Source organism: Halichoeres trimaculatus, unplaced genomic scaffold (genome assembly GCF_033239565.1).
Source record: "Halichoeres trimaculatus isolate MK-OKI-2021-1 unplaced genomic scaffold, fHalTri1.1 fHalTri1_scaffold_7, whole genome shotgun sequence".
Taxonomy (NCBI): Eukaryota; Metazoa; Chordata; class Actinopteri; order Labriformes; family Labridae; genus Halichoeres; species Halichoeres trimaculatus.
In genome coordinates this window covers 35,772,018-35,794,568 of record NW_027437185.1, presented here as the reverse complement: position 1 = coordinate 35,794,568, position 22,551 = coordinate 35,772,018, and the positions used below count along the sequence as shown (strand labels likewise).

General features: G+C 40.4%; 3 protein-coding genes across 3 annotated transcripts; 2 read left to right on the top strand and 1 right to left on the bottom strand.

Annotated features, from left to right (window-relative positions):
- Positions 1–2,279: 2,279 nt before the first annotated feature.
- LOC141793742 (leptin receptor overlapping transcript-like 1) lies at positions 2,280–8,584 on the bottom strand. The gene is made up of 4 exons (XM_074674588.1): positions 8,448–8,584; positions 7,754–7,829; positions 6,506–6,692; positions 2,280–4,125 (listed from the first exon to the last, which is right to left on the bottom strand). Exons 1-4 carry the CDS (start codon positions 8,461–8,463, stop codon positions 4,009–4,011), a joined length of 396 nt encoding a protein of 131 aa, XP_074530689.1. The 5' UTR covers positions 8,464–8,584; the 3' UTR covers positions 2,280–4,008.
- Positions 8,585–9,911: 1,327 nt separating this feature from the next.
- Positions 9,912–18,359, top strand: srp72 (signal recognition particle 72). The gene is made up of 19 exons (XM_074674587.1): positions 9,912–10,051; positions 10,817–10,937; positions 11,126–11,246; positions 11,395–11,538; positions 11,706–11,817; positions 11,908–11,939; positions 12,127–12,251; positions 12,368–12,425; positions 12,537–12,668; positions 12,759–12,887; positions 12,973–13,045; positions 14,698–14,762; positions 14,841–14,936; positions 15,173–15,276; positions 15,545–15,622; positions 15,855–15,995; positions 16,096–16,133; positions 17,113–17,272; positions 17,414–18,359. The coding sequence occupies exons 1-19, from the start codon at positions 9,952–9,954 to the stop codon at positions 17,592–17,594; spliced, it is 2,010 nt and encodes a 669-aa protein (XP_074530688.1). The 5' UTR covers positions 9,912–9,951; the 3' UTR covers positions 17,595–18,359.
- A 1,910-nt stretch (positions 18,360–20,269) lies between these two features.
- On the top strand, positions 20,270–21,555 carry LOC141793665 (snRNA-activating protein complex subunit 1-like). Its single transcript, XM_074674490.1, has one exon. It carries the CDS (start codon positions 20,317–20,319, stop codon positions 21,379–21,381), a length of 1,065 nt encoding a protein of 354 aa, XP_074530591.1. The 5' UTR covers positions 20,270–20,316; the 3' UTR covers positions 21,382–21,555.
- Positions 21,556–22,551: the final 996 nt, after the last annotated feature.

Genomic DNA, 22,551 nt, shown 5'->3' with positions numbered 1-22,551 from the left:
TAACTGACTGTTTATAATTCTTTATTAATGCCTTTTTAAATCCCCTTTCTTTCTACTTATTTTATTTCTATCTTATCCTCTTCACTTGTGTATTTGTGTATTTTCTTTTTTATTTATATCTTTTTTAATGCTTCAATCTCTTTTGTTTTTCATTTTTATATTTGCATTTCACTTTTTTTATCTCATCGTTTTGTTTTACCTTCATATCTCCCTAAGCTTTCTGGCGTTTCATGTGAAATGAGGGATTTCAGCTGACTTCACACTTTAAGATTCAAGCATTTAATCTTTGTGTAAGTATAAAACGCCCCTTTTCAGATGCTTTATGTGTTTTTTGTGTTTTATTGGACCGATTCTCCTAAAAGTGTAGAGTTTTGTTCACCAACATGACAAACAAACACACAGATTTTATCAGGTAAACTTTCTCCTGTGAAATCCTGAGTGAATGAGCCGCTCTGATCCAGCTCTGTAAACACAGCAAATGCATCTGTATTTCATTCAAAGGAGAGGATGTTCAAAAATGGCGTTTATTAAAAAAAAAAAAAAAAAAAAAAAGGAAACCACCATGCTGACTTCTGCATCTTTAACACAAAAGTTACAGATAGAAAAATGGAGTTGGACATCGACACAAAGCGTCCAATAAAATTAAATAAATACAACTTCCTCTCAAATCTGTGAGAACAAAGAAAGCGTAACATCTCTCCTGAAAGAAAAACACAGAGGAAACTCATCCCACAGCTACACAGCAGATTCTGTCACATCATAAAACAGAGAACGTTTGACAAACAGAGCTTCAGATGCATACAGTGACTTATGGACGTTCACAAAATGTAGTTACCCTGCTTTCCCAACCACAAACTGCTGCACAGAGTTCAAACAGAGGGTAAATTCAGATTCAAAGAAGCGTCACAGAATAATCATCTCAGTAGTTTTCCATTTTTAATAACTTAGAACATTTTAAAGGAAACCAAAAGCTGCCGCTGCTATCGAGCTTTACGTACAATCAGTGCCTTCATCGGGTCGTGATCTCTGAAAGATGAAACAGGAAGAAAGTCACGCTAACGTTTGTTTGTTTGTCCAAGGAGGTTTTTACAGGAGGGGAGTTCTGGATAATCGAATCATAGCAGTGATTTCGTAGCTTCTCTAACAAGCTGAAACACATCATGCAATCATCAGCTGATAAACAGACTCGTCAACAATCTGGGAACTAATAAATCTGTCATTTAAGATATAAAATGTTCCTTTGCTTTACGCTGACATTTCACAGGAAATCCTCTTTGGGGGTTTTTAAGTCGACGTGACTGAAAGATTCATGGGGAATGAAAAATAATTGGTAGTTGCAGCCGAAGCGTGACTTTCTGGCTGGTGTAATTATTAACGCTCTTCGTTGGAAAACAGATGGGAGGTTATTTCTGTAGAATTAAAACAAAACTTCCTCACTGACTCTTTGAAACACCTGTCCACACCTATAAAGTTCACAGATAAAGTTGTGTCTTGTTTTTAGAGCGTGTAAAATCCCTTCGTTCAATATTTGTTGTTTTGATTCCTTAAAGAGGTGGCACTGCGCTTTTTTCAAGGTTTATTTTGGTGGGTTTCTTTCACACTGATGTTTTAGAAAACTTTAATTTCAGACTTTTTCATTTTAGCAGCTGTCTCTTTAAGGCTCACTATGACTCAAACCCCCTTCCCTCTGATTGGCCAGCCTTCAGGAGGCCTATAGGGGGCGGAGCTATGGGTAGACCTTGGTGTTTGAGGCCCTTACCCTGCCAATGTGTCATTAACTAGACATCTTTATGTGACAATCTAATTTTTATTTTTAACTTTTTCTTTTTAAAGAGTCATGTGCACGATATTAAATCATTCACCTTTTGTAGTTTTAATTCAATTTAATCTGTATTGCTCTTATTTTACAGATATTTTCTTTCCATTACTTGGTGGTGGTTCTTAGCCTTTTATATTTTATTTTATTTCCTCACATTTCTCTTTTATACCTCTTTTTTTCTTTAATTTTATATTTTATATTTTTTATTTAATAATGTAAAGCACTTTGTAACATTGTTTTTGAAATTTGCTATTTAAAGTTTATTTTATTATTATTATTATTATAATTATTATTTTATTTATTATAATTATTATTTTATTTATTATTATTATTATTATTAGTAGTAGTAGTAGTAGTAGTAGTAGTAGTAGTAGTATTATCTTCAATTGTTTATTATAATTGTATTATTATTATTATTATTATTATTATTATTATTAATAATATATATATATTTTTTTTTTAACAAGACTTATGAAAATCTTGTATCTGGTTTCATATTTGTGACAAATTTCTATCAGTTCAGGTATTTCTCCAAATTATGAACATGTAGAGGTTTGAAAATCTGCACATGCTCAGTCTGAACATCCAGGATTCTTAAATTATTTCCAAGTTTGAACATGAAAAAGTAGAATAACCCCTCTTTAAGACAAATAAAGACCTCCAGAAGCATTTTTTAGCAACATCTTAATTCTTTAGCTCCTTGACTCTTGAGTTGGCTGTGTGGTCTGACAATTCGTGCACAGATCTTCTGTCAGGGCTGTTTTATCTGGGCGGGGAACTTGTGGGCTTTACAGACAGACCTTCTGATTCGTTCATCTTTCAGAGAGCACAAACACTCCATTCACACACACACACACACCAGTGCTTCATGGAGGCAGCAGAGCGATAGCTTGTTTAGCAAACAGGAGAGCTTCACCTGACCGACCGCAGGCTGTGCTGATCCCAAAGCTGCCAACAGATTAACCAAACCAACGGAGAACTTTCCTTCACACAGGCCAGAGAGCACAAACACTCCAAAAAAAAAACAGAAATCCGAGCTGTGTTTCTGTCGTTAAAATGCTGGTGTGAGGAAATTTGACGCCAAATCCAGACAAAATGTGCTTCTAGAGAGAAATACAACCTGAAAGCTGCTGCTCTTTTATTTTGAAGGGGTCACATTTAAAAGCTTAAGGGCTGTAAGTGACCAGGACTCGGTTATAAGTGGCCCACTTCTTATCTTGGCTGACTTTTACACGAGGCTGCTGTCCTTAAGCTAATCCTACGCTAGCTGGTGGCTATCGTGGGCTGTTCATGCTTTCTTGACCTGACGAGGCAAAGCTTACCCAAACTTAGAGTGAGGTAAGACGTGCGAAGTAAAGACGGCGAATGAGCAGCGTGGGAAATCAGCAAAAAAGTTTAATTTGATCAAAGTGGAGGGAGTGAAAGCACTTCTCATTCAGGAGGAGAAACAGAGACTTTCACCCTGGATCTCCTTTTTTTAGTGACATTAGCTGTGAGTTTTTTTATATTCTTGGCATTAAAAAAGTCAAAGAACGTGTATAAGCGAGAACACTTATTTACAACATGGTCCCAAACAGGCGCCAAATCTGCCTCGCTCTCACTTTGGTTTCACCTGACACTGTGACAAACAAAAAAAAGTCACAGTTTCAATCAATACAAGCAGTGCGAGGTGAAATCTGAGCTGAGATCTTCTATCGTTTTTCTGCTGATTTACACTTTGAAGTGCAAACGCACACCAATCTGAGCTCTTAGGGGGGTTACGGCGTGGGATACAGGAGCACAGACGGTTTTCAGCCTGTCCTTTTTGGTCAGATGAAGTCATGTTTTGACATTCGGTCGGCTTCTTTTACACATATGTTCACAGGTAGTTGATCACAGCACTCAGAAAGAAAGCAAGACACAAACAGAGAAGAAACGCACAAACACAGGTGTCAGAAAGTGGAACTAAAAGAAGTAAAAACCCAACTTCAAGTCAGCATTTTCCATCCCACGTGTGTCAGTTCAGTATGATGCAGGCGGAAGAATAAAAAAAAGAGGACAAAATAAAGTATTGCACTGGTTTGGTGTGAGTCTATGGATGGGCGGTCATTATATAAATAACAACAACAAGAACCAAACAGTAATACCATAATAATAACCATAATGCTAATAAAAACAGTTCAGACTAAGCCCCCCCTCCCCCTGACGTTTTACCACTGCTGCCAACTGAAGTCATCGTTGGATCCAAAGACCAGGAAGAAGCCCAGGATGGTCGCGAAGATCACTACGTTACCCGTTAGCACGAGCGCACACGCCCCCCACTCGATCTGTAGAAACATCAGTGATTCAGTTTAACACATGCTGCCGCGCGCTGCCAGGCTGCAGAGCAAGTTCAGGACGAAATCAGAGCAGCAACAGTTCACAAAATCACTTCCACATGCTGCTCCGAGTTCTGGAGTCAGGACACGCAGCAGGACGGGACATTACCAGCAGCTGAACACAGCTCACGTCCTTGGCTGCAGCCGGTGCATCTGTCAGCTCTGTGAGCTCTGCAGCCAAACAACAGTTTAAAGCTAAATTTACTTTTGTCTGGCTGGGTTTGTTGTTCTCTATTTATCATGGCTTCTTTCAAAACAGTAGATTTTTCTCTTTGCAGTTCATAAAGAGCAAAGACAGGACAGATTTTTCTCCTACGTTTTAACTTTTTTCTGATTTGGCTTAGACTTTAAAGACTCCTTCCTCCTTCCTCTCATTTATAAGATTAACTTAAAGAGCTCATATTTCCCGCTTTCCCCTCCAAACCATTGTGCATACGTGGCTACGTTTACATGCAGTCAATATTCAGGTTAAGGTCGATATTCCTGTGTCTGAAACATTCAGAACAACCCATTTACATGCCTCAGCCAACAGAGTGGGAGATAAAATCGTTATGCAATTTATTTGGATTTTTTTTTCTTTGGCAATATCAAAATCAGGATTCTTTGGCAAAAAAAAACAAAACATTTTTTTTTTAATTCAAATTCTTTATTTCAGTCTGTTTATAAACTCGATTGGGAAAACAGTTTCCACTTTTCTCCAGCAGAGGGCGAAATGTTCCTCTCTGACTCACATGATGTGCATTTTTTAGGAAAATATGGTTCCTGATAAAGTCTGTAGACATTATCATTATCATTTAACTTTTTCACATGGTCTGGTAGGGCTGGGTATTGCCAAGAACTTTACGATCGATTCAATTCGGATTCTTTAGGTTGTGATTCGATTCAACATCGATTGGATTCGATATTGATTTAAATGAACATATGTGGTATGTAAACTCACGTTTTAGAGCAATAAAACAACCCAAATGTCCGACTTTGAAGCTGAAGGATCAGGCTTTATGCTGCTGCTTTGGCTGACATTTTGTTGTTGGAGATGATTTGATTCAGAGGATTTGCTGAATCGATACTGGGGCGAAGAAATATTTCAATGCATCAATTCATCAATATTTTTACCCACCCCTATGGTCTGGTGTTAAAAAATCAATCTAAAAATTGCAAAAACTGTAATTCAAATAAAATTGGTACCCCAAAAATCATAACAGAATGGAATCGCAGGCATATCAGCCCAGTCCTAGTCATTCCTGTTTACATGGTATCCCAAACAACAGCAACATATGGAGAACGTTGTGACGCAATGTGCGTCATTTCTGCTTCTTCTTACTGTATCCATAGCAACAGCAGCAACAACAACTACAGCAGCGGCACAGCGGACTTCCTGTACTCAAATGACCAAGATTCCTTGTGAACAGAACATGTGCAGAACACAGATAAATGTTCCTTTGGATGGAGATATCCTGATAGGTGTAAACATGACCAAATATTCAGGTTAGAGAAGGAATAAACCAGGGGGGATTTTAAGATTTAAAAAAACTGTAATATGAGCATATTTTTAAAAAGGGTTTTTGGTGTTTACATGGCCGTATAACTGGGTTATTGCTAATATTCCAAATATGAAAGGATGAATGACTGCATGTAAACGTAGCTAATGATACAGGATAACCCTCAACTTTCCAGAAGTAGTGCAGGAAGCTGAGCCTTCAAATGTGAGGTTCCTCTCTGTTGGAAGCAAGTTCCAGTTTGGATTTCAGTCCCTCTTATCTTCGAGGAACATTTTGGCTTAAATGCATGTCTCTAAAATTGGGAAGTCCCCTTTTTCATCTACTCTTCAGCAACATTTGAGTCACGTCTGACCTTTTGACCTCAAAATGATTGTGGAGCAGACCAAAACTTCCTGACAACTGAACAGCGTCTGCTCGTAGCTCATAGGTCCAAACCTTTTGGTGTCTACAATCCAAATACTGAGAAGCTGAAATGAGTTCTGAGCTCTAGTCGTCTAAAGAGCCTGATGATTTGTTGAAGCTAATGTTTTACTCGATGATAATGTTGCACAGTTTTCTCTGGTGAAATAGTTAAGCCTGGAGGTTTCTGCAGTCTGGTGTCGGGCTCAAACTGACTGCTGCCAGCAGTTTGGGACTAAAAAACATGTTAAATGTGCCACAAGAGTTGAGCATACTGATCTGAAATTAGAGGACTGTCAGTGTTAGTTTTCTTTCTGTCATCAGTAAAAATAAGTATGCAGGATAACAGATGTATTATCCATCGTCTGATCACAGACGTGAACTGTTTCATAACGCGTGGTGGTCTGAAGCACGTTACTTCTGTTACTCACTACGTCAGCTCTCGCAAAGACGATGGGCAGGCCAAAGGCTGAGATGACGATGCCCGTTGTGAGGAAGATGGCCAGCTCTTTGCAGGCGTTACTTGCAGAGTCTGTGTCATCAGCCACCCTCCGTGAGATGCAGTATGGGATGGGGGAGAGGATGTAGAAGAAGAGGAGGAACAAAGGCCAGTATTTGCTGCAGAATGAAAGGAAAAAGATGACATGTTACAGTCCTTATAGCAAAATATTTTCAGCTGTCCAAAGAGTATTTCACTTTGAAAAGAAGATTTAAGTTAAAACCATATGTAAAGCCACTGAGTTAATAAATACACTGACAAAAATAACCACACAATAAAACTGAGAAACTATGATCAATCTTTTTACAGCTTCCTGTCAGCTGTCACAGGAAGTTAAGGAAACGAGTCCTCATTCAAAATGACTTAATCTACACTTTTCAGACCTGAATCGAATTATCTGAGAGAGTCTACAGACTTCCTCAAAAACCATTTTATTTGCCAGAAACTTTTATTCTATTTGTGAAAATTCAAAAAAGGGAAATCTGACTGCATTTATTTGTCTGGAAAATAATGTACAAGGTTCCTAGCCATATCCAATCTGGACAAGATTATCTTAATCAGGCTAAAAAAAAAAAAGAACACAATTTTGAGATTTGTGAACCATGATTCTGTTTGTACATGTGCAAATAAAGGTAATTTTCCTCATTTTTCTACCTAGACTTCATTAGATCAGGCATTTTCACAAACAGAAAAAAAGTTTTGACAAATCTGAAACTGTGTTCAAAGAGTCTGTACCCTTAAAAAATAATTTAATGTGAAGTCTATGTATCATAGTTTTTTGTCAAAACCTCGCTTGATATGGTCTTGAGGTGATAAAAGCAGCATAATCACCCTTTCTTGCACTTTTAGAGGTTAGAGGTCTGTGTTTTAAGAAGTCTGCGGACTCTTTGACTGAGTCCAGATCTGACAGGTGTGGGTAAAGTGTTTTTGGGTCAGGACCTTGTCTCCATGTAACAGCTGAATCATAAACTGAGAATAAGATGCTGCTTTCAGCCTCGGTGCTGCAGGTTAGTAACAGGGATCCAGCAGATCATTTCTGTCACCAAGCAAGTTAATCCAGCCATGTTTCACACTTGTATTTAAAGCAGTAAATCTGGTGGGATCATCTGAGGTGCGTGTCAGTGAGTGCCAAGTGTGAAGAGTGTCACACACACATTATCAGGCTGATGCTTGTACTTACTTGTACACAGGGAGGGCACATCCTAGCATGAGGAACATGAGGCCAATGGCCCCTCCAAAAGATAGGCTAATGAGAGCTGCAAGAAAGGAAAGACAGAGAGAAGAGATCATCAGTTTTAATTCATGCAAGTCTGCATCCCTGAATATTCCCACCGTGGAGGCAGGGGCCCTGGCTGCTGAGGCTATCATGTGATGAATCAGCTGATTTCACGTGTAATAGCTCCATCAACCAGGCAAGCCATGCCTTTAGGAGCGCATGTTACACGCTTATAGCGGTACATCCAGTGTGGTTGCTAGTGAGCATCAATTAATCCGAGCAGCTAAGTCTCAACAAACAGAGTAATTACTGGAGTCAAGGTGCAGCTAACATTAGCATTATAACGGTTCCCAGTGCATCGCTGTGCTAAGAAAAGGGTGTGACATTTACACAGCGTTAAAAGAGAGCATTACACGGTTAAAGTCTGTAGCTGAGTCTAGATTTATTGTCATCAAATTGCGAGTAGCGGCTTCTCCTCACCCAGAGGATGAAGCTCTGCAGCTAATGCTAACGACTGTACTGGCCCATCGGCTAACCGTTAGCTCGCTGGACGTTTCACACGCAGCCATCCGTCTCCGGGATATTTCTCCTCCGCTTGGTGTGATTCAGATAAAACAAAAAGGATTCATTAAAAGGAGGAGATATGGACGTGTCTTACCTTTGATTCCAGCCATTTCCTCTGGACAAAAGCTCGTCTCACAGCCCTGACGGATGACAACAGTGCCCCCCTCCTCGGATCTCGAGTCCAGCCGAACCTCCAACCCTGCCTAATGTGGTGCCTTCACGTGCCAACAGAAACGCTAGAGTCATGAACGCATCACTACAAATAACTTATCTAAATAAGATTTGTGAATGTAGGTACTTATATCTGGAATAATACTGAAATTAATACATCACAAAGATACAAGAATGTGTTAATTTAACTCAGGAATGCGCTTTTCGTCTGCAAATTGGTCAATACATTGCAATATCCGTTTCAACGTGCAAATCTGTCAAACACGGTACACCTGTCAAATTCATTTTATACATCATTCTAATTTTATTCTTCTGATTATTATTTCTATATCATTTGATATTTATTAGTGATTGCTTATTGTATTTCCCTTTTCTATTCTATTTTCTAATTTACTATCGTTTTTTCTACTTTATTTCCACCTGCTGCAATGGTACATAAACTTCTTTAAAAGAAAACCATTTTCATTAAACCTTTTAAAATCTTTTTGGTAACGCTTTATATTAAGGTCCTGTAATAAGCATTAATAAGACCTTTGTAAGTACTTATACTTAGATGCTTATTAACATTATTTGTTTATAAGACTATATAACTGCTTAATAAGTGTTTAACAAGGTCATTGTAATAGTTACTACAAGACAACTTAATCTATAAGCTATATGGAACCTAACCCTAACCCTCTTTGTTTTTTGTCTTCTGCTTTTGTCTCTCATGAGCCCTACCCCAGCCCTTCCCCTAAACCTAACCAATGAGGGCCCCATGCTTAAACCTAACCTGTGGGGCCTAACCCTTACAATGACCTTGTTTAACACTTATTAAGCAGTTATATAGTCATATAAACAAATAATAATGTCAATAAGCATCTTATAAGTGATACCATCTCTTTTTTTTTTTGTAGCTGATTATTTATTTGGGTTTGTTTGTTTTAAATTGTTTTGGTTTTTTATTTTGAAATTGATTTTACATTTATTTTTCCAGACAAAATGTTTAAGAAACAGTTCTCATTTACAAAACTTTTTTCATTTGTAGTTTGTTGTTGTGCTTTTTTGTAGTTTGTTGTTCTTTTTTTGTTTTATTTTGTTGTACAGAACATGCACTAAAACAATCAGTGAATAATTAAAACATTTCATTTGACAAAAAGAAGGAAATGTTATCTATTTATTCATTTCATTTCACTCCAAATAACGAAATAAATAGTGTGTCGGTCTGAATTATTACTATTATCATTATCATTATTATTATTATTATTATTATTATTATTATTATTATTATTATTATTATTATTATTATTATTATTATTATTATCATCATCAAAAGAATTTTGAAAAAAAAAATAATTAAGATTTTTCTAAAATGAACCTGAATTCTCATTCCTCCGGAAGTAATCATCTTCTGCTTCCGTTGCGCTGTGTGAGCCCATTCAGCGAAGATGGCGAGCGGAGGAGGTTCTGTGGCTTCGCTGTGGACTGAAGTCAACCGCTGTGGGCAGAATGGAGACTTTACCAGAGCCCTGAAAGCTCTCAGTAAAAGTATGGACCCATACATTCTCTCCTTTGTCACTAACGGGACCAAAGTTGTTGGTTTTCCTACACACGGTCCGTTTCTTCTTAGACTAGTTAGCCTGCTAACCCCAAGGCCAGCTGGTAGCATGTGGCTATGCTAACGACAGTCAGACAGCTTCTAGTCAGGTCTCACAAAGACTAATTTAGATTTATTTAACAAAAGTATGCTCAACCGATTGTTTAGGAATGATGCAGCTTTAAATTCAGAAGATTTTTTTTGTTTTATATTGAGTATTTATGTTACAGTCTGAGCCAGAAAAGCGCTGTTATGTCTTGATAAGTGACGTGTCCCTAGTTAGCCTCACAGCTAAGTCATCATGGCAGCAGACAAACATTCATTTGTGTTATACCAAATATTAAAAGTGTCCAAAATCCTGATTGATTGCAGAGAATTTTATTGTAAATGCAATAGCACTTCACGTTTTCACTGTCATGTTTACATTGTCCTCATTTGCATTTTAAAGCAGGTTTAAAGTTGAAATCAGCAATTTAAATGTCTGTTTTTATCAGTGTTTTAAATTTCAAATCTGCATTTAAATGTATCTAATGAACTTGACTTGTAGATTTATTATATATTTACACATTACAGCCGCACTGTCATATTTTTTGCTTTACAAAATCTAGTTTTTATGATTTTCATTGGCATCTGACAGCAATAACTTACACTGATAAAGCATCTTCTTGAGTTTGTTAAGTCCTCTCTAATTTTCTTTTTCTCTTCGTCTGTTGCAGTTTTGCAAGAAAACAGGGATGATGTGACAGCCCTTCACTGTAAAATAGTTTGCCTTATCCAGAATAGCAGCTTCAAAGAGGCGCTGAATGTCATGAACACCCATTCGAAAGTGCTCGGCAGGTAATCAGGCTCACTGTTGGGTTATTTCTTTGTTAACGTTTGTTGATTTTCTCATGTGCATCGTTAATACAAGCTCTGGATCACTTAGAAAACTTATTATCATTTAACTTTTTTGGTGTTGTACTCATTCAGAAGTAAGTGATCATGCAGTTAGCTTATAATCTGATTAGATTTTTTTTGTTTTGCAGTGATGTTTTGTTTGAGAAGGCATACTGTGAGTACAGATTGAACAGAGTGGAAAGTTCCCTTAAGACCATCGAAAGTGCCCCTGAGCAAACGGACAAACTGAAGGAGCTCTACGGTCAAGTGGTGAGGCTGACCAGTCATAAAAAAGATCATAAATAAAATAACATCTGCATGTTTTCTTCCTGAAAATGAAAAAGTGTGAACATTTGCAGTTTCTGATTCAGGATGTTTACCTGTTCTGAGTGGGCTCGTTTTTCTTTTCATTGTTCAGCTGTACAGATTAGAGCGCTACGATGAGTGCAAATCCGTCTACACAGACCTGATCAGGAACTCTCAGGATGAGTACGAGGAGGAGAGGAAGACAAACCTCGCTGCTGTGGTGGCTTCTATGAGTCAGTGGGAGAAAGCTCAAGTGGTAAGAACTTCTTCATGAAGTTAATAGAATTCATTTGTCCGTCTTATGTTTCATTTTTTGTGTTTTGGTCCAGGAACTGATGCAGTAAAACTGTAAAAATGTCACCTGGCAATTTCTGTAGATACTATTTCTGTTGCATCTTATTGTATTCTTCTGTTTTCCTGCAGGAAGATCTGGGTCTACCAGAGTCGACGTATGAGCTTTGCTACAACGCTGCCTGCACTCTGATAGGACAGGGGCAGCTCACAGAAGCTCTCAACAAGCTACAACAAGCAGAGGGTCAGTCTAAACACTCTGATCTACTTTATTTATGAAGCTACCTCCCTGTTCTTTCTGAGTTTGACTATAGCTGATTGTTTTCCTTCACAGAGCTTTGCAGAGTCTCTCTGGCAGACGATTCGGTAAGTGTCACCTCAGCTTTCATCAACATTTCAGCTGCGACATCTTTAGCCAGGAGGAGATGCTACGATACAAACATGTTTACATGTCACTGAAACTGCCTTGTCATCCCACACACACACCCCCCAGCTGTCAGACTGAAATGTTTCCCCACACTAATAGCTGACATTACTGTCTCGTCCCTTTCAGGATGTGACTGAAGAGGACATTGAGTCTGAGCTGGCAGTCATCCACTCTCAGATGGCGTATGTCATGCAGCTACAAGGTCGGACGGATGAAGCCCTGCAGCTCTACAACCAGGTCATCAAACTCAAGTGAGTGCACAATTTATCAGGCATTAATAAAAATGAGAAACTCAGTAACAGAAACAGCTTGAAACGTGTTATAGCTTCAGTTGAAACATGTTTTAACATTCTGTTTCTGGCTGCAGGCCCTCTGATGTTGGGCTGCTTGCTGTGACAGCCAACAACATCATAACAATAAACAAGGTGGGTGTTTGACAGCCTTACTAAGTGTTTCATGAACTGTAAATGCAGCGTTAGTTGAAGCAGAATCTAATCTTCATTTTATATTTAAATAAATCACCTGTGTTTCTGCAGGACCAAAACGTGTTTGACTCAAAGAAGAAAGTGAAACTGACAAACGCTGAGGGAGTTGAATACAAGCTGGCAAAGAAGCAGCTGCAGACCATCGACCTCAACAAAGCGCTGCTGGCCATGTACACCAACCAGGTACGACTGTCGCTGCAGACGCAGGTGTACAGAGTCAGATTACCTGATAAATAAATGTTTTTTCATGTGTGGCTGTTTCTCCTTCAACAGGCTGATCAGTGTAGGAAGCTGTCATCAAGTCTTCAGTCCCAGAACCCGGGTCACCCGAGACCAGTGCTCATCCAGGTGGCTCAGCTGTGCAGAGAGAAGCAGCACGGCAAGGCCATAGAGCTTCTACAGGTAGATATGATAAAGGTTAAACAGTGAAGAGTCAGATATCTCTGCAGATTTTTTTAACTGACTGATTTCTTCTTTTGGCTTCCAGCAATTCTCAGACAAACATCCAGAGAGTGCGTCTGGCATCAAACTGACTATGGCACAACTTTATTTAGTACAAGGTAAGAGATGTTTTAGTTTGTTTTTTTTTGAATGAATGATTAGGACAAGTGTTAAGACTGACTCCCAAGACTTGATTCTATGACATTGGTTAAAATAAAACAATTAAAATCAATAACAAGAGCGAAAAAAAATAAAGTTTTCTAATTAAAGCAGCTGCAAAGAGATGAGTCTTAAACCTTGATTTAAAAGAGCTGAGCGTTTCAGCAGACCTGATGTTTTTTGGCAGTTTGTTCCAGATATTTGAAGCATAGAAGCTGAATGCTGCTTCTCCATGTTTGGTTGAGTCTGGGGACTGAAGCACACCTGATCCAAATGAACTGAGTGTTTAAAAGTCTATTCTATGACAAACAGGAAGCAAGTGTAGGGACCTCAGAACTGGACTGATGTGATCTTTCTTGGTCTTAGTGAGGTCTTGGGCAGCTTCTGTCTGACTGATTTTTAGGGAAACCTGTAAAGATGCTGTTACAGTCATCAAGCCAACTAAAGATAAATGCATGGACCAGTTTTTCCAGGTCCTGCTGATACATCAGTCTTTCATAGGGGTGGGCGAGTACTAGTATCAGGTATTGGGCTGATACCAGCCTTATTTCAAGGTATCAGTACTAGAGATAGACCCATATGGATTTTTTGGGGCAGATACCAATACTGATTATTAGAAGGCAAGGAGGCTGATAACGGATATTTGAAGCCGATATTCATTTGCAGTCAAAGTGAAAATTTAGGCGTAAAAAATTTTGAACAATAAAAACTCCAACACTTAACTGCATTTAATGCCTTCAAGCATGAGTTTATTAAATAGCTCCCAGGCTTAGCAGCATGGTTTATAAAGTTAAATGAAAACTTTAAAAAAAAATCACTAAAGTTTTCCAAAATTTCTATGCAACTGAAAGAAAACTGGACAGAATTGAGTTAGTGCTGCCTTTTACAGGCATATAATGCAGTTGAATTAATTTTCTGTTTGGTTTTACATGACTGATTTTAAATGACCACCTAGGCCGATGTCAATATGCCCCAAAATGCCAAATATTGGCCCGATAATCGGCCCGGCCAATAGTCGGTCTATCCCTCATCGGTAGTCATGAAAGCTACCAGCAGCCAGTACTCAAGGGGAAAAAAACTTACATTGAGGAAGTCCTCCTCACCAGTAGTTGGCGCTACTTTGCTGCAGTTTGACGCCACTGCAAATGTATGCAAGGTCCTGTTCAGACAACATGAACTAACCAGAGAGAGTTAACAGATAAACTGTTTTATTTTACACTTCAGCTTATATAAAAAAAAGACTTAAACTTTGAGATTTGTTAGTTCTATTTTTCAATTGTATTAGTGTGTTTAAAAAATAGTAAACTCAGAGAGAGTTGTTAGTAACTGTTAAATGAAATTTCATGTATCAAAAGTACTTGTGGTATCAGTGAGTACTCAAGAAGGAGTACTCGTTCTGGTATCGGTCTGAAAAAAGTGGTATCAGACATCCCTGGTCCTTTAGTATGTATTGTATTGTACTTCTTTAGTCTTAATTTTTTTCCTCTGGCTCCTCTGTGACATCTCTACATAGTTTACAGCTTGAAAAAAAAGAATCCCTATTTTTCAAAGGTTTCAGAAAACCTTCATTGACTCCAAGATAAACAAAGCCTCTGTCTCTTCTACTCCTAAGGTCACGTAACAAAAGCTTGTGATGTCTTAAGGTCAATTGAGGAGTTCAAGCACAAATCAGGGATGGTAAGTTTGAAATGAATGAACACTGAAGTTTTCAAGCTTAGATTGTTAAAACTAAACAACATGTTTTTCTCTCTGTAGGTTTCAGCTCTGGTAACTATGTACACCCACGAAGAAGACATCGACAGCGCGATTGACGTTTTTAAACAAGCTATCGAGCACTACCAGTCTGAGCAGGTGGGCGCTCGCTGTTTCGTTTACAGTTTCCTCTGTTCTTAGAAGAAGCTTTTTTTTCTCTGCCATCCTAAAGTTTTGATAACTGGTGATTTCTTTATTTTCGTATGTTTTGGAAGTAGCAGAAAATCAATCAGGCAGCTAAAACAGCTCAGGAGAGACTCAGGTCTCACCGATCCTGGTGTGCAATCTGTCTGTGATTTCCTGTCCTTAATCAGCCGCGTCTTCCTCCTTCACAGCCCGGATCAGCTGCACACTTGGCGCTCGTACGAGAAGCTGCTAATTTCAAACTGAAGTACGGACGGAAAAAAGAAGCCATTAGTGATCTGGAGCAGCTGTGGAAGTGAGTCTGAGCGCTCTGAGGTTCAACATGTGTTTACTATCTCTGTGAAAAACACATCTATGTGCTCCTCGGAGGTTTGTCTCACAGCTTTTAGCTGGCCTCGTGTTGACTCGTTCAGATGTCTTTCAGTTTGGTGGTTAAAGAGCAAAAACAGCATGAAGCAAAACGATAAATGTAACCAAAGTCAAAAGCAAAACACTCAAATATTGATGCAGATCAGCTGTTAGCGTCTGTGAAAACTGATGAATGTTTTTTTCTTTTGACACAGGCAAAACACCAACGACGTTCACACACTCGCACAACTCATCTCTGCATACTCTCTGGTGGACACAGATAAAGCCAAATCGTATCCTTCATCGTCGAAAATCACTGGAATAGAAGTCACTAAATTCCTGTTTTGATGATTTCTCTTGTTGATTTGTGCTTGAGGATTAAACGATGTGTGGTCCTGTCATTTTGGCCCTAAGAAACCCCGATTAACTTCTCATAGCATGAAACTTGATAGAAATAAAATATTTTTTCTTGCAGCGCTGGTAAACTACTCTGTTCAAACATGGTTTCCTTAGCCTCTCTCTCAGCCTCAGCAAACACCTCCCCTCTGCAGACACGATGGCGTTCAACGTGGACGTAGACGAGCTGGAGAACTCGCACGGAGCAACGTTCGTCAGGAAAAAAGCCGCAAAGGTTATCAAACCAGAAAACCTCCCCAAAGAACTCGGGTAAACCCTTCCTCTGAGGAAATACACAGAGCAGAAATGATCGTCTGGATGAGTTAAAGCAGCTGCGCTTTGATCTAACACCGCTTTGTTTCCTCTGCAGCCAAGGCGATCTCAAAAAGAAGAAGAAAAAGAAGAAAGGTGAGCTTGTCATTAGAGATTATTTGGGGAAGTTATTGAAACATGAAGGCTTCTGCTTCTATCAGCTTTTTATTCCTGTACTTTCAAGTTTTAGTTTAACATCTTTTTCTCCTTTACTGCTTTTGTCTTTTAGTGTTTTATCTTATTTGTTGCTTCTAATTTGGTTGTTTTATTGTCTTATCTTGCGTTTAACTTCTTAACTACAGTCAGATTTTCCTCATTAAGGTCTCTAGATAGCGTTTCCACTAGGGGTGCAATGATGACAATTTTCTGGCCGATCACCGATCTTTAAAAAGCCTGACCTGCCGATACCGATTTTTATTTCTTATAACTGACAGCATATACCTTCAATGTTCCAATCTTATTTTATTGAAAATCATTGTTCAATACCTGTGAAACAATAAAATCTTTATGTTTAACTTAAACAACCAATAAAGTGTCCTGAGTTTTAGGTCTCAGAGCAAAAAGCGACAATGGCTGGCTGTCAGACCTTACTGGAGGTTCATAAGAGGTTTATAATGTAAGGATGGGCCGATCACTGATCCCCCAAAATTTAGGAAATTATGTCTAGTTTCCACTGTTCCTCAGTTCATCTGCTCGGATTTCATTTATACTGTGTTTACCTTGTGCACTAAGGGGTGTGGGTTGTATGTTAGTATGTGTTTATGCAGGGTTGTCGGCCAATTATTTTTTTCCCATTATTATTATTATTTTTGTTTCCTTTTTTTGTTTTTGTCAAGCACTTTGTGTTACCACTTCTGTGTATGAAAAGTGCTTCGTAAAAAGAATCTCATTAATTGAAAGCCTGACTTGTAAAATTTGAACGCTCTGAAAACTCTACTGACCTCTACAGGCCCAAAGTAGGAATGTTACAAAGCTCAGTTCCTTTGATAAGAGATACAGCTGAGTCTTTTAAAACAATGATGAGTAGTTATTTTAAAACTTTGCTGAATTGAGTGCCTTCTCATCTTGTTTGCAGGCAAACTGCCCAAGAACTGTGACCCCAAAGCAACGCCTGACCCCGAGAGGTGGCTGCCCATGAGGGAGCGCACCTACTACAGAGGCAAGAAGAAGGGGAAGAAGAAGGAGCAGATTGGAAAGGGCACACAGGGAGCAACGGCGGGAGCTGCAGCCGAGCTGTGAGTAACTCTCAGGAACAAATAACACGTGTGCATCTGCATAATGTCCCTCGTAATGTAGGGTTTTGTACAGCTACTAAGAGGATACAAGGAAGAAAAAAATGATTTGTCTCTAAAGACGTTTGTGTCCTCATTTTCCAGCGATGCCAGTAAGACAGCCGCCAGCCCCCCTACCTCCCCGAGACCAGGCTCCGCATCCGGCTCATCCACAGCCACCGCCAGTAACGTGGTCCCCCCTCGACAGCAGAAACCTGCTTCCTCGGGGGCCACACGCAAGAAAGCACCATCAAAGAAGAAGAAGGGAGGTAAAGGAGGCTGGTAGTCACACGGAGGGAAGCAACACGCGAGGAAGACAAGGGGCCACGGGATCCACCGACGTGTGTGTGGACGAAACAACAAGCAATCAGAAGCTTTTTCACGTTTTATGTTTTTATCCCGGCCGTTCATAAAACCAAAAGACACACTTAGATTCATTTGTGCCGTTTGTTAAAGGGCCGGTGCAAGAATATTAAAGGACGATTCCACTGAATTTAACTTTGTGTTGGTCTGCAAAAAGAGACGGTTTTGAGCTGTTAAACGATGACCTATTGAGGTCACGGTGACATTAACCAAACATTGATCCAGAAAAAGTTTGATTTCTGTGCTGTCACCTGGTTTTTCTTGGTGTTTTATTTCATCAGAGTTAAAATGTGATCATGAATTTTTGGGTTGATCAAACGTCAGCGAACTGGCGTTACGATTCAATCCATATGATTATTTCTCTCTGAAGTGAAGAGTTGAGAGATTATGGAAGAGTCAGAGCTTTTGCAGGCTAACAAGAAGTGAAATTTTTAGCAGAACTGTCCTTTAATTTGTCTTTGGTCTGAGAATTGTCATCATGTTTGGATCATGTTTCCTTAAATTGTCCTTTTTCTTTAAATCAGCTGAAACCTGTTAAAGAGATATTTATTTTTAAATCCCTGTGTCGGTCTAAATTCAAACATTTTAATTCTTTAAATTTGTCAGATGCATGTCTGCAGTCAGAGACGAGACCACACAGGATCCTGTTTTGTTAAGTCTTAATAAAACTCTCGGCAGTGATGAGTGACACAGTGTTTCCTTCAGTTTGTTGTGTTAAGTGTTAAAATGTGACCGTCCACCTCTGCATCTTCTCCTGTTGTGAGTAGTGAGGTCTAAATGTTGTCTTGGTGGTCTTTATTGATCACATCCATCAACCATGTTTGATCTGTTCCCGCCCCTTCCTCTTCGTAGCCAATATGGCGACCATTGAGTGTGACAAGTGTCCAGCGTTCCACACTCAACTTTCTTATCGTTTTCAGCGCACCAGTTGAGAAATCAAAGTGTACTGCGTTTTTCCATACTGTTTCCATACTGACCACCATTGTGCAGCCCCCTCATTGGAAAGAAAACAAGTTTCCTATCAGTAATCACACACGAACGCCCGCACAAGTCGGCACACCTTGGAGGTTCCAGCGATTACACCCTGAACAAAATCTTCAAACTGGGGGGAAATGACAAGAACTTGCTACTCATAGTCCGGTGCTCTGAGACGTGTCTGTAATGTGTAACGTTAGTAAATACTGGTTCTGCCCTAACAGAGCTCATCTACCAACTCCAACCTCACCTCTGCCACCCTGATCCTCAGTGTTTGTGGTCAGGTCAGTTTTTTTCTGGGGGAACAAGAATCCATTTATGGCATAAAGACAGAAAGTCTGTTTGTCAAAGTTTAGTAGAGAGAAGAGAGATTAATGTTTTTCTCTGCTGAAAACGATTTCCGTGATCAATTTTGTAGTGATGGTGGACACTGGAGCCTAACTGTCTGACAGAAAAAAGATAGAAGAGCAGAAGAAAGATAAACAGGGGAGAGATAGAGCACGAGCTGAAGGCTAAAACACTGTCTAAAAGCTGAAACAGGAGCAAAAGGCTAAAACACAGCTAAAGGCTAAAAGATTGGCTGAAAGCTGAAACACATGAGCTGTAGGCTAAAACATTGGCTAAAGGCTAAAAAATAGGCTAAAAGCTAGAACACAGGCTAAAGGCTAAAACAAGCTGAAGGTTAAAAGATTGGCTAAAGGATAAAACAGGAGCTAAAAGCTTCATCACTGGCAATAAGTTGCTAACACAGGCTAAATTTGTAGCCAATATGGTGGCCATTGAGTGTGACAAGCGTCCAGCGGCACAGGCTAAATGCTACGACATTGGCAAAAAGCTAAAACAAGAGCTAAAAGCTACAACATGAGCTAAAGACTAAAAAGGCTAATCTGTTTGTGCTTGTGTTCATTCTGTTCAAACTTGAGAGTCTATCAATAAAATGAAGAGCCTAGTTACGTTCGCTCCGCTTGGTGAGGTTGGAGTTGGTAGATGAGCTCTGGTAGGACAGAACCAGGATTCACTAACGTTACACGTTACAGACACGTCTCAGAGCACCGGGCTGTGAGGAGAGATAAATATAGCAGCTGCTAAACTACGGTACAAACTGACAAAGTTAGCTTGTTGTCATGTTTCAAACTACAAATAAATATGTTACCTCATAGCTTTGCATCCTGGCGTAGGTGGATCATAAGTTGGTTATAAGTTGGGCTTCAAAAGTAAAACGAAGCAACAGGAGCAAGAGACAAAAAGCGGGGAGTAGGTCATGAAAACTACATTGAAACTTAGATGTTTCATCAGCTGATAAAAGTTTGAGACCAAATCCTTAAAAAAAAGCTGAACAGAAGTCAAGGTGCAAATATCCTGCAACATTCGAAGACAGAAAGCTTTTTTGCTTTTGCCATGAGGAGGTCATGACTGAAAACATGAATGAGAAGTAATTTTACCTGGTCTTGTGATTTTGTTCTGGTGGCAAGCAGTCATTTACAAGTTTTGTTAACGTGGAGAAACGTTTTACCAACAACCTGGCCATGATCTATTTCCTGACATCTCAACGTAGAAACTGGGTCCAACCAAGGAGCACTTGAATGCATCATGGTCTCAGGTGATTAGCCCATGAGCTGCACCTGCACAGCTCCTCCTCAGTGTGGTCTCTGAGCGTCCAGACTTGCAGGATGCCTCGTCTGCAGCCCTGGTTTTCCGACTTCTTCTTCGAACCCCTGACTGAAGATGTGGAGGAGCTACTCGCTCGGTTCCAGCAGACCGACTCAGTCAGGTACGAGGTCTTCTCGGCCATCTGGAGAGAGATGCGTTTCTCTGACGTCTTCCTGGGGATAAACCGTGTGAGTGACTCGAAGGGATTCAGCAGGGTGACTTTGGCCACAGCTGTGAAGTACTTCCTGCCTCCTTACAGCTACCAGATTCGAGTCGGCGGCTTGTATCTGATGTTTGCATTTTACCACACGCAGCTCACAAAACCACCCGTGCAGATCAGACTGGCTCTGAGGGACTGGAACCAGGTTGAGAAGTTCCTGAAGGACTCTGTGGAATCCGGGCATCTTGATGTGGTTTACATTTATCGAAAGCTTGTTGAAACCAAAGCCATCCACTACACGGCCATGCCACATTTCCTGGCCTTCCAAAGACAGAAGAAACCACAGAAGGAGAAAGTGTGCGCTGAGTTTTTAGGGAGGGCCACAGCTGTGCAGGATCTGCTCTCTGCAGAAGTCCTGGAGGAGATTGTCCACATCCAGAACTGGTACAAGAAGCTGAAGGAGGCCTCGACGGAGGTCCCTGACCACGCCAGCATGACCCATCAAGACTTGGCTGCACAGATCAAAGACTGCCTGACGGGCTTCGTCGCCTGGCAGGAGAAGACGTTCACAAGAGATAAAAACATAAAGATTGAGGAGGAGGAGGAGGAGGAGGAAGAGGAGGAAAGTAGCAGCAGAGCCAAGCTGCTGGCCTCCATCAAACAGAAGAGCTACAGCGGCGTCCAGCAGGTGTCCAAGTCCAGAAGGCACCGACAGGCCGAGGTGGTGGACTCGGCGAGCTCAGGAGGCGAGCAGGTCCAGGAGACCAGATCAGGCAGGCGGCCGAAACCTCCGTCTCTGCGGGCTCGGACCTGGAAGAGTCTGGGGATGATGGAGGACGATAACGAGCTGCAGGCGTGGCTCCTGAGTGCCCCTGAGCAAAGAGACAGGCTGCCGCTGAGGAGGTCCCAAGCTCATAAACCATGATGGAGGTCTGGGGTCACGTAGAGACTCCTGTCGGGTTATTATTTAGTGAAAAGGTGCTCCAATTGGATGAACCCACAACAGAGTTTCATTTATTTTTCTCTCATTTTCTGTTTAGTTGAATGAAATAAATGTATTTAATAAACATCCACAGTCCTCTGAGATTTCCTGTTTACAGAAAACCACTTTGGCATAACACATTCATGTAAGCATGATTTCTATAACGCTCACTTTATCAAACAGCTCTGAGGCCTGGCAGATAAATACTTTCCTGTATGAAGAAAATCAAAGTAAATCGTGTTGTATTTTGCATCAAACACATCAAATATCTTGACTTTAGAGGAGAAACAACAACATACAAAAAAAGGAATCCTAATGCTGACACATCTGCCTTCTGTCTGTCAGATAAAGAGTCGTCAGACATCTCTTCCTCTCAATGTTTTGTAAGCCAGAAGAAGAGCTTTGAATTTGAAGCCAGTGAGGAGAGATTAACAGCGAGGTGATGTGCTGTTTTGGGCTGGTTATAGACCAGACGTGCTGCTGCATTCTGGGTAATCTGCAGAGGTTTAAATGTACACACAGGGAGGCCTGGTAGAAGATAGTTGCAGTAGTCGATGCGTGAAATCACAAGAGCTTGTACCAGAAGCTGTGTGGCCTGTTGTGTCAGGTGGGGTCTGATCCTTCTGATGGTTTCACGATAAACTATAATACTCTGTTCTATGATATGGTTGTGTTAAACCACAGGTGAGCACTGGAGGCCTACAACATATAGAATTTGTTTTTGTTTTTGTTGCAATACGTTTCTGATTGGCAGTGATGCTGATGTTACACCGGTCTGTTGTGGTGGAGAGAGAGCTGTGCCAGAAGACAAGGCTCTCAATTTACAGGTCAATCTACGTTCAAACCCTGGCCTGTGGCCACGAGCTGTGGGTAGAGACCGAAAGAACAAGATCGCGGATACAAGCGGCTGAAATGAGCTTTCTCTGCAGGGTGTCTGGGCTCAGCCTTAGGGATAGGGTTCAGAGCTCGGACATCCGGGAGAGGCTCCGAGTAGAGCCGCTGCTCCTCCGTATCGAGAGGAGCTAGATGTGGTTCAGGGAATCTGGTGAGAATGCCTCCAAGACGCCTCCCTCGGGAGGTGTTTCAGGCATGGAGGACACCCAGGGGTAGACC